A 13681-nucleotide genomic window follows, 5' to 3' on the forward strand; every position below is an offset into this window, starting at 1 on the left:
AATGTACAATTTGGATATAAAATAAATATGATCAGATCACTTTAAAATCTCCATCTGCACGGTACGGCATGTTATGGCAGAGCTGTACAATGCACGTTTCCTGGATCGCCCCAGTCCGTCGCATACCATTTTTGTCTTACTATACTAACAGCTGAAACAGACTGGTACATTTGTAACTAGGACGGTTGGCTGTGGTACTCCATTGACGTGCATTAGTGTTTGTGGATCTAGTGTAATGACAGCACACATCACATACACACCTTGTGCAATGAACATAAGGTTATCACATAGAGCAGCTCCTGTAGAGTACATGGGTCCGAGCTCGTAGTCCCTGCTGTGATGTGTGTACTGTGAAATGGAAGATCTGAAAGTGATCGGATATTCAGACTTATTTTACATCTCATCCAAACAATACAAAGCCCAGACATGGCTTCCGTATCACAATTTTGTCTGTTAAGTTCAAAATGTTCAAATGTGTGTGAATTCCTAAGGGACCAAACTGCTGAGGTCATCAGTCCCTAGACTTACAAACTACTTAAACTGCTGAGGTCATCAGTCCCTAGACTTACAAACTACTTAAACTAACTTATGCTAATGACAACACACACAAACCCATGCCCAAGGGAGGACTTGAGCCTTCCGTGGGAGGGGCCCCGCAATGCATGACGTGGCGCCTCAAACCACGCAACCACTTCAGGTGGCTGCTAAGTTCCCTAGAAGCCTGAAATCTGAATTGTGAAACAACATTTATATGAATATGTGTCAGTCAGCCACAAGCAATGAAAACTTCAGTAAGAAGTCAAATATGATATATATTTCCATTGATGTTCTAACCAATAATGTGTCTAAACTGTTAAAATGGGAGAATTGTTTTCTTCTTCTATACAAATTATTTTTTATATAAATGAATATTTTAATACAGCAAACTTCACAGAAAATAAATACAGATACATCATAAATACACTTAAAAGTTTTCAGGTTCACATCATAAAATACAATAAGACATTTACTTTAACTGAGAATCTACATTCAAGCACTCTACAGTATAATACAAAATTATGTCACAAATATATACGCAAATCTATGGAAGATAGTACTATTCACCTTCTGCCCTTCAACTGTAGCCTATATTTGTATCTTTTCAACACGCTTTTGAATTTGAAGAACATGTGAAGACATAATACTATTTAATTTATACAAGATGCTCTGAGCTTTTCAAAAATATCTTTTGTTTCAGTCCCTCTGTTCCAGAACAATAACAGTTACGATATAAAACATATGTAGGTAAATACTGTACAGTAATAATGATAAAAGAGGTATACATAGAGTAATCCAGTCTGGAGAGTGTTTCTGGAGAACAATTGTTCAAAGACTACACACCAACATTTTTTAAGTACCAATAAATCCTGTAAAATACTTTTTGCATGTAATGTATAAATAAAGAAATTGTAAAACGAAAAATGTATATTTTAATGGAAAAGTTGTGGCATACACTTTCTAAAAGCCTGCACAAATAGCTGCTTGCTTGAAACTGAAAGACATGAAAATGAAGCTGGGGCTACAGTCTTCTGACACTACAGTTTCATTTTGTACAAGCCTGTCAGTTCACACTGAAAGGCAACACTGAGTGGTTACTAGTTTCAAATGTAAACAACAGTGACCTCCAGGCATAAATCATAACTGATGTCTAGCAGTTAAATTGATAACAAAATGATGCACTGTACCTCATAATATGACCTGATTATAACACATAGAACATACTGTACGACAAATATACTATGTAACACATTACATCTACAATTGATTCAATTTATATAGGACTACAAAGAGGACTTCTGAATGTCATTAAATAGCGTGAAGCTAAGTGTAAGTGTGAGTGTGAAGCTCAGCCACTTCCCTGCCAAGTGAATTAGTAATAATGATAAAGTTGGTTGCTTCAGTTTCAGAACATGAATAGAATACTTTCTGAGTCTCAAGATCCAACCATAATGACACCATGCCAATTATTCACATTTAAGTAATACAATGTAAGCACCCATTAACATTTTACACTAAATCATTTAACAAGAAATGCAAGCACCTACTGGTTCTCAAACTTATGTTTTCATTGATTCACTTACATGAAAACACAGAGATGACACTTGGTATCCAAAGCAAAAACACATTAATACAAACTGCACATCTGTAAAGTAATCACAACACTTTCTGACAAACACTGAATCCCCTAGGCCCCATAAACATAACTTTTGACAACATTCCTTCATCAGGTATGAATGATTAACCATGAAACCACTGTACTACTTCAAATAATTAAAACAAAGTTCTTCAATTTTCAAACAGTCTGCTAATGCCATATCACTGCATGGGATAAGAGTGCTGGTCTTACAGTACGTGGTGCACAGCAGTTCCTATTGCAAATTATCCTTTCCAAAGAAGAAATTTACTTCTCTGTAAGCAAGGGAACTTTGCACTACAAGAAAATATCTGAAAACTACTTTCTCTACTAACAGATATAGACTTGTGACAGAACTGAAGTTTTGAAGTAACATACTGGACATCACATCCACTCTGCAAACGAAAGCTCAATACTAGCTTACTTCCTAAGTGGAAATTCTCATAGTTCAGCAGAAGAGGAAAATCCCTATCATAAATGAAACAAATTGAATCGAGCTGACAAGAACGGAGATTAATGGAACTTTGGAAAACTGAAATGCGCGAAATATTAACAAAGTTAACAAAACATATTCAATTTCATAGAATAGTATTTGTTTGTTGGAAGAAAGACTTGTGTTTACCGTTCTGTCTGTGATGATTTCTTTACACATGGTGGCAAAGTTCACACTGGGCAAGAAAATTGGACACATCCTAACAAAGCAATCATCCCAACGTTGCCATTAAGCAATTCAAACAAAACCAAGGAAAACCTAAATCTTTATTGGTGGCTGGGCATTTCTGTTGCTCTACTCAGGATGTGCATCTAGTGTTTTCACAGCTACAACACTTTGCCAGGAATGGAATGTTGGATGGGTGCATTGGGCGTACTCTGGTGATGAGTAAAATATTTAAAAACACATATGGATTTGTTACCTTGGTGATGTGCATCTCATTATGTGCATGTAGTCTGTAGATTATTTCAGATATTTCAGTAATATTCTGGATACAAGATAACTTGGACAGGATTTGTGATTGGTGTAAAGAATGGCAGCTAACTCTAAATATAGATAAATGTAAATTAATGCAGATGTATAGGAAAAAGAATCCCGTAATGTTTGAATACTCCATTAGTAGTGTAGCGCTTGACACAGTCACGTCGATTAAATATTTGGGCGTAACATTGCAGAGCGATATGAAGTGGGACAAGCATGTAATGGCAGTTGTGGGGAAGGCGGATAGTCGTCTTCGGTTCATTGGTACAATTTTGGGAAGATGTGGTTCATCTGTAAAGGAGACCGCTTATAAAACACTAATACGACCTATTCTTGAGTACTGCTCAAGCGTTTGGGAACCCTATCAGGTCAGATTGAGGGAGGACATAGAAGCAATTCAGAGGCGGGCTGCTACATTTGTTTACGGAAATGCTTCAGGAACTCGGGTGGGAGTCTCTGGAGGAAAGGAGGCATTCTTTTCATGAATTGCTACTGAGGAAATTTAAAGAACCAGCATTTGAGGCTGACTGCAGTACAATTTTACTGCCGCCACCTTATATTTCGTGGAAAGACCACAAAGATAAGATAAGAGAGATTAGGGCTCGTACAGAGGCATATAGGCAGTCATTTTTCCCTCGTTCTGTTTGGGAATGGAACAGGGAGAGAAGATGCTAGTTGCGGTACGAGGTATCCTCCTCCATGCACCGTATGGCGGATTGCAGAGTATGTATGTAGATGTAGATGTAGATGTAGATATGCTACCAGACTATTTCCATGTATGTAAAGTAATGTACAAACTCTGAAAATAACTGGGTGCACTTGACATGCCAAATAAACAAGAAAAATAAATTTGTATGCTACACTCTGAGACTATATTTTTGAACTAAAGCAATTTTCAGAATAGTACAAAAGCAAGTATTTTGATAAAGTTTAGTTACTAACAATGAGTACCATGTTACTAATATTCCAAAATTGCCCAAAGAAGAGCTAAAACTCTTCACCTTAAAGGGCACACAAGTGGTCCACAAAATCTCTACCTAAGGATCATCTCTACAGACTGGTTTACATAATGATCTAAACCTCAGCATTTGAGAAAGAGATGCACAAGAATTGGGAAAATCAAATGTAAATACAATTTTGTTGTTCATAACAAATGATTAAGTTGTAAATAGATTCATGAAATTCTTGTTATTTGTCTTCAATCACATTTACACACTGTATTTCAAAATTCAAAAGCAATTTTCCAACTATTTACAGGGAATTCATTTGTATTTTCCATTTACTGAAAGGCACAGAAGTTATTAGAGAGGTATAATTTATAAACATGTTCCTTTGAGCGTTCTTTTTCTCAGGCATTTGAGAATGTAAATGATGAGAATTTTGCACATATTTTAAACACACAAGTATTACTGTAATTAACACACAAGTATTACTGTAATTGCCTTAGTCTCGACTCCAAAAATGAGATTAACAATTCCCCAATACACAATTGTTGCATAGACTATAGTTACATCAAGCCTGTGCAAATATTTAACCACATGCTCATCCAGTGGCTTGAGACCTATGCAAATGAGATTTCAAACATTAAGGAGCATATAAATTTTGCCTGTGATAAATTACTGCTCAAATTAACCAATAGGTTTCCACCGATTCAGAATTTTGAACAGTGTAAATTTAATGAACTTACAATACTGTACACCTTCTTAAAAACTCAGTAAGTGTGAATGATTTAAGGTCATTATATCACAGCACTGGTTCTGACATGAATGTGCAAATAACTTAGTAACCTTTTATTATGGTATGTCATTTTCCCAATTAATCTTTACTTTTAATTCATTTGAATAATTCAATAACACCGTATGATCCAACAATTTACATCTTTCTAACAAGCCACTATATGAAAATTGATTAAATACCACAGAAAATATCGTAAGTCTTAATCTGAGTACCAGTTTTTGAGGAACCTATCTTTAAAAAATAGAATATCCTTTCCATATCAATAAAATATGGGGGAAGAAGTGCAGCAACAATGTTTTTAGGGTGTTTGTTTTTTTTTTCTTTTTTTTTTTTTTGATCAATTTTCCAAGACTGTTTTATGAAATAGAAATAATACCTGATAAATCATGACAGAGTATCACTGTGCGCAATCAGCATTTACAAATGAAAAATAGTTCAAAGAAAACAAAATTGGGTACGGAACAGATGGGGAAAACACCCCAAAATTTATGAGTAGTTAACAGAAGATGTTACTCAAAATATAATCTCTGATGTTCTACTACACGTTTTGTTCTATCTCATTGTTACCCTGGAAAGCTGGCAGTTATCAAGTGAACAGTTAAATAGCATTTTAGATACATGTATTCAAGTCTATGCTCCTTTCTCTCTAATGAGCATGAGTATCATCATCATCATCATCATCATCATCATCATCATCAAATTTTAGTATTGGTATATTGCGTATAAGTGTGCAGCTTCCACACAAACATAAAAAGAGTTGACTATGCTTCAAATGAGGCAGTATTATTTGAATAAGATGCTTTATTCACAGCTATTAGCCAATTTCAAATTAATAATTATTTTCAAGTGTATCTAGCAAACATAACAACTGACATATATATAAGAACATGAAGTGGGAGAAACATCTACATCCAAAGTGACGGTAAACATAGGTACACAGTCATTAGTAAACCAAGAAAAGAGACAAAAGCTCTCTCTTAGTATACTAATGAATGTGTAACCATGTTGGTTGTTACTCATCATTGTTGTTATCCAATGTCAGTTTCCCGGGTGTGGTGTACAAGTGCTTGCCATCTCCTTCTGTCTTTGTACATCTTCTGTTCCAGGACAGCTTCCTTGGTTGTTACTATGCAAGTTGATAATCTTAATTGTTCAAAAAATGGTTCAAATGGCTCTGAGCACTATGGGACTTAGCATCTGAGGTCATCAGTCCCCTTGAACTTAGAACTACCTAAACCTAACTAACCTAAGGACATCACACACATCCATGCCCGAGGCAGGATTCGAACCTGCAACCGTAGCAGCAGCGCGGTTCCAGACTGAAGCGCCTAGAACCGCTCGGCTACAACGGCCGGCATAACCTTCATAGTTCATGTCCTCATAGTGTTACTCTTACTAGATACACTTTAGAATGACTTTTAGGGTTAAACTGTCAAATAATGATGAATAAGGCATATTAATCAGATAATACACAACTTCAGAAGGACCATGACTTTTAATCAATGCTAGAGGGCTGTGGATGGACTCAAATATAACAAAAAGAAATTTAAAAAACGTTTTTATACATAAAAAATTTAAGAAAAACCAAAACATAGCAAGACAACAATGATAATTAATGGTAGTTAAAATAACAGAATATTTCATACAAACATACAATATGGCATTTCTTAATTCAAGTGAGTAAGCAAATATAATTTGTTACATGATGTCTTACATGTCAGAATTTGAGTTTCAAAAATAATTTAGTATCTTGTTGATAACAACAGATGCAAAATATATTTCCAGCTTATTAAGTACAAGAAATGTCAGGAGCTCCTCATCGTTCTGATACAATTGGTAACAGATGCAAGATCATTTACAAAATGGGTGGAAATTGTATCTCAGTGACAATTGTAATAAACTGTATACTGTCAAATCAGCAAAGGAGATCATTTTGACATTTTGAGTTGACAACACACCAAAGGAACCTTAGTAAAGAAACTTAAGAGTAAAAAATTTGTTTTTTATAAATAACATAACGAGAACGGCAAATTCAATATAGCTATAAATAAAAAGTTTTGATGTGAAAAATCTCCAAAAACATAATTTATTAATAGAATAGAATAACAGTGAACAAAATCAGTACACTCACTGCAATTGATTACACTGCAAAACTGAACAATCAGTTATCGCTAGATAACGAAATAATAAGCAACCAGTTGCATAAAAGAAATTTCATTTCTTTACCATATTCTGGCACTTAGTGCTCTTCTTCTGAAGATTATACCTACCCCATTATTTGCGAGTGTCAACAATAAAATGCATACAGCATGTGGTTCATAGTGTCTGTACAAAATTAAGATAAAGAAGTGAAACAACAAGAACAGACATCGAGCCACAACAGGAGTTACTCACCTAGTAATATCAGCTGATTAGCTCCTGTTCTGGCTCGATGTCTGCACTTGTTGTTTCGCTTCTTTATCTTAATTTTGTACAGACACTATGAACCACATGACCATGGCATTTTGCTGTATACATCTTATTGATGACACTTGCAAATAATAGGATAGGTATAACCTTCTGAAGAAGGGCACTAATTGCTTGAAACCAGTAAAGAAATTAAATTTCTTTTATGTGACTGGTTACTTATTATTTCGTTATATACAACTACATTTGCTGAGGATGGATAAAATACAACAGTTATTGCCGTATTAATATATGCAACATGCTCGCATCCTGTGGCCTTATTAATGCGCTCTGTGACATCATTAAGGTGTTGCCTGCTAGTGAGTATATGTATCATAAAAATTTATAATTTTGTAGTTTTAATTTGCAAAATCTTCAAAATCATATATAGAAAGTGAAACAATGCCTTGACAGTCACTAACCAGATATTATTATTGATTCAAAAAGTATGAACAAAGACAACACATTAAGAAAGGTACAAAAAGAAAGGCAAAATATCGATAAGTATTAACCCAATCTTACTATGGTTCTCACAAAAGGCTTGGAAGAACGGGGAGGGGGTGGCTGTTTGTGCTTGATACACACAAATTTGCACAGTTTTATGAAAAGTGCAAAAATACTACCAGTCAATTCCTTCTGAGCAGTTTTCTGGTTAATGAACAATCAAATCTGTGCTCATGACTTTTAAAACAATTACGTGATTAACCTGAGGTTCTTTCTTACTACAATTCATGAATTTCAATGTAAAAAGAGAACAAAACTTTATTTCCATACAGAGTCTCTTTCCCTAACACAGTCACTTTGCACATCAATTAATAAATATATTAATGTGAGCATATTTCACAAACATCAATGTACAAACAACAAAAACTAATATCACATACATGCAGCACAGTACTAAATTGACTAAGCACACAAGTAGTAAATGCAAAGTGAATACAATAGGAGCACGATATTAAATTTTACTTGCCAACAATTTAATCTTCAATTATGCTCTCATAAGCATTTTAGAGCTATAATAATAAAACTGCTGTCTTTTAAATCTGCAAGAATTCCTCTTAAAGAATGTTGGTTGTGACACATACCACATATTTATTTAAAAATTTTATAGAAAATTTATGGAGAGCTTTGAGAAACACACAGATTGTGCCATTTATAGAGCTTAATTTACGTGTATTTATCAAAATCAATCAAGTCTTTGGAAGAGCCTTGTATATACATTGCTTTTTCCCCTCATTTCAATTAATTTGGCCTAACATTATTGGCCTGTGTATACAAAAGTAGACTGTATGTTATCTGAATAAAATATATTATTACAAATTACTGTCCAACCTTTGTAATCCAAGTAACATCTACTTTAGTAACACACTAATTTCCTTCAGGAGCTGAAGAAGAATAACTTTGCAAATAAAACATTGAGCACAATACTCTTTATCCACTATTATTATGACACACACTAATCAGATTACTTTTCATTCATCACAAAACACACACACACACACACACACACACACACACACACACACACACACACACACACAGAGTGTTCGTGTGAATGTAGTTTCTGCAACTTGCACCAAACTTATTAGTCTACCACTTCCCTATAAGGTATCTCTGAAGTCACAGTAAAGTCTTCAAAATAGTGATTTAAAAATTCAAATGTTGGCCTTTTCTCTGGATCAGCATCCCAACACTGTCTCATTAGTCTGTAGATAGCTTCAGGGATGGGATAATTATCGGGATTGGGCATTCTATAACCTCTTTCCACATGTTCGATCACTTCCCGACCATGCATGCCTGCAATGATAAATAATTATAATTTATTTGAAGTGTCATTTAAAAAGCATATTTTTTACATCTTTGTACACATACAGCAATAATATACGCCAAAAAAGATTGATGAGACGGGTATGCAGGGTGGGGAGACGCGGAAGGTAGGGAGAGGGATAAGGGGAAGTGTCTAGTGGTATGTGGGAGAGTTGGGAGCTGTCTGTGGACCAGCTTGGGGTGCAGCTAGAGGGGGCAGGTGGCAGATAGCTGAGCAAGTGATTTTACAGAGTAGGGCATGAGACAGCAGCAAGCAACTAGCTGATTTGTATTGGGCAGGGGTAATGGGAAAGGTATGGTCTCTCTCTCTCTCTCTCTCTCTCTCTCTCTCTCTCTCTCTCTCTCTCTCTCTCTACCCCCTCTTGCGTAGGGGCACAGTGAGTTACCTTAGTTTTAAACCAGGGAGGTTACAGGAGCAAAGAAAGTGCTTGTAAGGATAGCTCCCATCTGCACAGCTCAGAAAGGTTGAAGGTTGGTAATGGTGGAGAGCACATCACAGAACTACTGAAGTGTCTTAACAAATCTCTATTTGCAATGCAAATTGTGTCAGACATATGGGATATACGATTGAAAAAGCTGGCATACTATGCTTACTTTCATTCCACGATGTCATATGGGATTATTTTTTGGGGTAATTCATCAAGCCAAACTAAAGTTTTCCAGGCACAAAAACATGCAGTAAGAGTTATATGTGATGTGAACTCAAGGACAGCAGAATCCTGTTTAGGGAACCAGGGATACTAACTACTGCTTCCCAATATATTTATTCCTTAATGAAATTTGTCATTAAAAATATACCACTTTTTCAAACCAACAGCTCAATTCATGGAATCAATACTAGAAATAAGAATAATCTTCACACGGATTTGAAGTCACTTGCTCTTGTACAAAAAGGTGTGCATTATTCAGGAACACACATTTTCAGTAACTTGCCAGCACCCATAAAAAGCTTAACAACCAATGAAATTCAGTTTAAGAGAAGCCTAAAGGATTTATTGGTGGTTAACTCCTCCTACTCCATTGATGAATTTCTCAGTAGAATCAACTGATTTGTGTGTGTGTGTGTGTGTGTGTGTGTGTGTGTGTGTGTGTGTGTGTATAAGTACAATATAACTTCTCACAATTTCAGTGCTGTAATGTGTTCATTGTAAATAAATTGTGTGTGTGTGTGTGTGTGTGTGTGTGTGTGAGAGAGAGAGAGAGAGAGAGAGAGAGAGAGAGAGAGAGAGTGTAAGTACAATCTAACTTCTGCACCATTTCAGTGCAGTAATGTGTTCATTGAAAATAAGTATCAAAGTAGTTCTATTACATGTTTATTACCTTATAATTAAAAAAAAAAAACTTTTTTATTTTAAATTCGGTGCATTAGTGTTCGTAAAATGATTCTTTCATATCGTGTTCATTACAAAAAAATAGCAATCATTCCACTTGGGACCTGTGGAATGTACATTAGCTTATTTGTTCCAGTTGTAAATATTTGTCATGTATTATTGTTTTTCTGACATATTCTACATTCTGGAGGATCTCCTCACTGCGGATCAATTGGAATGAAAGTAAACCTAGATCAATTAGAATGAAAGTAAATCTAATCTAATCTTATCTTATCTTTCGTGCCCATTGACTCTTTTATAACAGCCGTCTGATTTCTGTACAAGTTGTAAATAGCCTTTCACTCCCTGAATTTTACCCCTGCTTCCTTTAGAATTTCAAATAGAGTATTCCTACCAATGTTGTCAGAAGCTTTCTCTAAGTCTACAAATGCTATAAATGTGAATTTGCCCTTTCCTTGACCTATCTTCTGAGATTAGTAGGGTCAGTATTGCCTCGTGTGTTCCTACATGTCTCTGGAATCCAAACTTATCTTCCCTGAGGTTGGCTTTTACCACCTTTTCCATTCTTCGTAAAGGATTAGTGTTAGTATTTTGCAACCATGACTTACTAAACTGATAGTTCTTTAATTTTCACACATGTCAGCAAACCACTTTGGGCACACCTATATATATACAGGTAGTCTGTCAATATGTGGCACGACAGTTGCCATGCAGAATAATGTCTCCACGGAGTGGGCATCAAACTGACCTAGTGAAGCAGCAACGAACCTGGAGTGCTTGGCAAACTGAAAGATGGTGTCAACGAACTGCACATGCCTGGAGTCTATAAACTCAACTGTGATTGCAGACTAATATAAGAATATATTGCTGAGAGAGGGCAATGATCTTATTAACACACACCTAAAAACTGCAAGTGAAACACCCACCTTACGTCAGTGATAGTACAATATTAGGCTACAATGAAGGTAGCAAAATTCTACTTACAGGAAACTGTCCCTCTAGCAAGGCTCTCACTCACCTTTGAGAAGTAGATGTGAGAGGCAAATCAGATAGTGAAGTAGCTTGCCAACTTACTTACTTTCTTTCTTTCTTTCTTTCTTTTTGATTGTGGTGATAGATACTGCCATCAATTTTTTGGCTGCCAGCAGTAGCCAGGCTAAAGGCCAACAATACACATAAGGCTATCCTAATTAGGTGCAACAGAAAGCATGGGGTCTAAGGCACTACCACACATCACTAGAGCTCTAGTCCATCACTGAACTAGTTAGCAACTCATTTGACTATATCAAATAATAGAAATTCAAGAAGAAATACCATCAATATGTGGGCACCCAAGACCCCACTCCAGTGACCAGATTAAAGAAAAGACACACCATGAAATATTTATACTCAATAACTGAAGTAGGACCGGTCAACTGGTAACTAGATGATCCGGAAAGGCGACTTACATCAGTGGCCAAAACAATTGTCAATATCACAACACAAAGAAGGGTTCATATACCCATTAAACACTCACGCAAAATATTTTCTTGTAGTAACATGATTAAAATAATGATACACTGCTCCTTACAACAGTTTTCTTACGGAAATCACAATGAGCTTATTTCGGCACATTGCCATCATCAGTAATAGCTGATAGTATTGATATTATAAATTGTAACTATGATTGTAACAGTATTGTACATTCGATTTGTGTTTTTATGTTATGTGTAATATAATGCTGCTATATGCTGTCTTAGAATTTGTATTTGGATATTATTTGGATGTTTGTCATAGATGTATTGATATATCTGATTTTTAGATATAGATTGGTCACTTTCTGTGTTATTTTCCCTCCTGACAGCTTGGATGACAGTGACATTATACGTTTACATAGTGATCATTATAAGTAGGTGATGTGTGAAAATTCGGTTATGTTTTGATTATTTTCTTAGGTTAGGTTCAGATTATGTCTATTACCTGAAATTTTGTATGGCTTCCATTAGGATTATTATGTTTTATTTCTTATACAATAATTCTGTTGTGGTTATGGGTTATGATGTGTTCTTGGTGTTATATCTTTGTTCTACGGTGTTTATATCGTTGCTATGAATGTGCGTTACTTAGTGTATCTGGTTCCCATCATCAATAAAGTTTTCAATGTAGTTTTTGTGCTTGAGATCAATTTGTTCATTCAATAAATTCAGAGGGTTATTGTGTGTGTATAAATATATCTTAATATCTAAAAACAAAGATGATAAGACTTACCAAACAAAAGCACTGGCAGGTCGATAGACACACAAACAAACACAAACATACACACAAAATTCTAGCTTTCGCAACCAACGGTTGCTTCGTCAGGAAAGAGGGAAGGAGAGGGAAAGAAGAAAGGATGTGGGTTTTAAAGGAGTGGGTAAGGAGTCATTCCAATCCCGGGAGCGGAAAGACTTACCTTAGGGGGAAAAAAGGATGAGTATACACTCACACACCAACACATATCCATCCACACATATACAGACAGACATATTTAAAGACAAAGAGTTTGGGCAGAGATGTCAGTCGAGGCGGAAGTGCAGAGGCAAAGATGTTGTTGAATGACAGGTGAGGTATGAGTGGCGGCAACTTGAAATTAGCGGAGATTGTGGCCTGGTGGATAACGGGAAGAGAGGATACATTGAAGAGCAAGTTCCCATCTCCTGAGTTCGGATAGGTTGGTGTTAGTGGGAAGTATCCAGATAACCCGGACGGTGTAACACTGTGCCAAGATGTGCTGGCCATGCACCAAGGCATGTTTAGCCAGAGGGTGATCCTCATTACCAACAAACACTGTCTGTCTGTCTCCATTCATGCGAATGGACAGTTTGTTGCTGGTCATTCCCACATAGAATGCGTCACAGTAGGCAGGTCAGTTGGTAAATCACGTGGGTGCTTTCACACGTGGCTCTGCCTTTGATCGTGTACACCTTCCGGGTTACAGGACTGGAGTAGGTGGTGGTGGGAGGGTGCATGGGACAGGTTTTACACTGGGGGTGGTTACAAGGGTAGGAGCCAGAGGGTAGGGAAGGTGGTCTGGGGATTTCATAGGGATGAACTAAGACGTTACGAAGGTTAGGTGGATGGCGGAAAGACACTCTTGGTGGAGTGGGGAGGATTTCATGAAGGATGGATCTCATTTCAGGGCAGGATTTGAGGAAGTCGTATCCCTGCTGGAGAGCC

The 13681-nt window shown here is 36.3% G+C and overlaps 1 protein-coding gene across 6 annotated transcripts in view; it reads right to left on the bottom strand.

Moving 5' to 3' along the window:
• Positions 1-895: 895 nt before the first annotated feature.
• LOC126474137 (tyrosine-protein kinase Src64B) overlaps positions 896-13681 on the bottom strand; it is a 276344-nt gene continuing 263558 nt past the window's right edge. For 5 of the 6 annotated variants that reach the window (XM_050101579.1, XM_050101576.1, XM_050101581.1 and 2 more), the window contains one exon: positions 897-9125. In XM_050101579.1, the coding sequence (XP_049957536.1) occupies positions 8914-9125 (212 nt within the window). In that variant the 3' untranslated portion in view covers positions 897-8913. Of the gene's footprint in view, positions 9126-13681 lie in introns of all 6 variants that reach the window. The other variant, XM_050101580.1, reaches the window with a different exon arrangement.

The sequence above is a fragment of the Schistocerca serialis genome, chromosome 4 (genome assembly GCF_023864345.2).
Source record: "Schistocerca serialis cubense isolate TAMUIC-IGC-003099 chromosome 4, iqSchSeri2.2, whole genome shotgun sequence".
In the NCBI taxonomy this organism is placed as follows: domain Eukaryota; kingdom Metazoa; phylum Arthropoda; class Insecta; order Orthoptera; family Acrididae; genus Schistocerca; species Schistocerca serialis.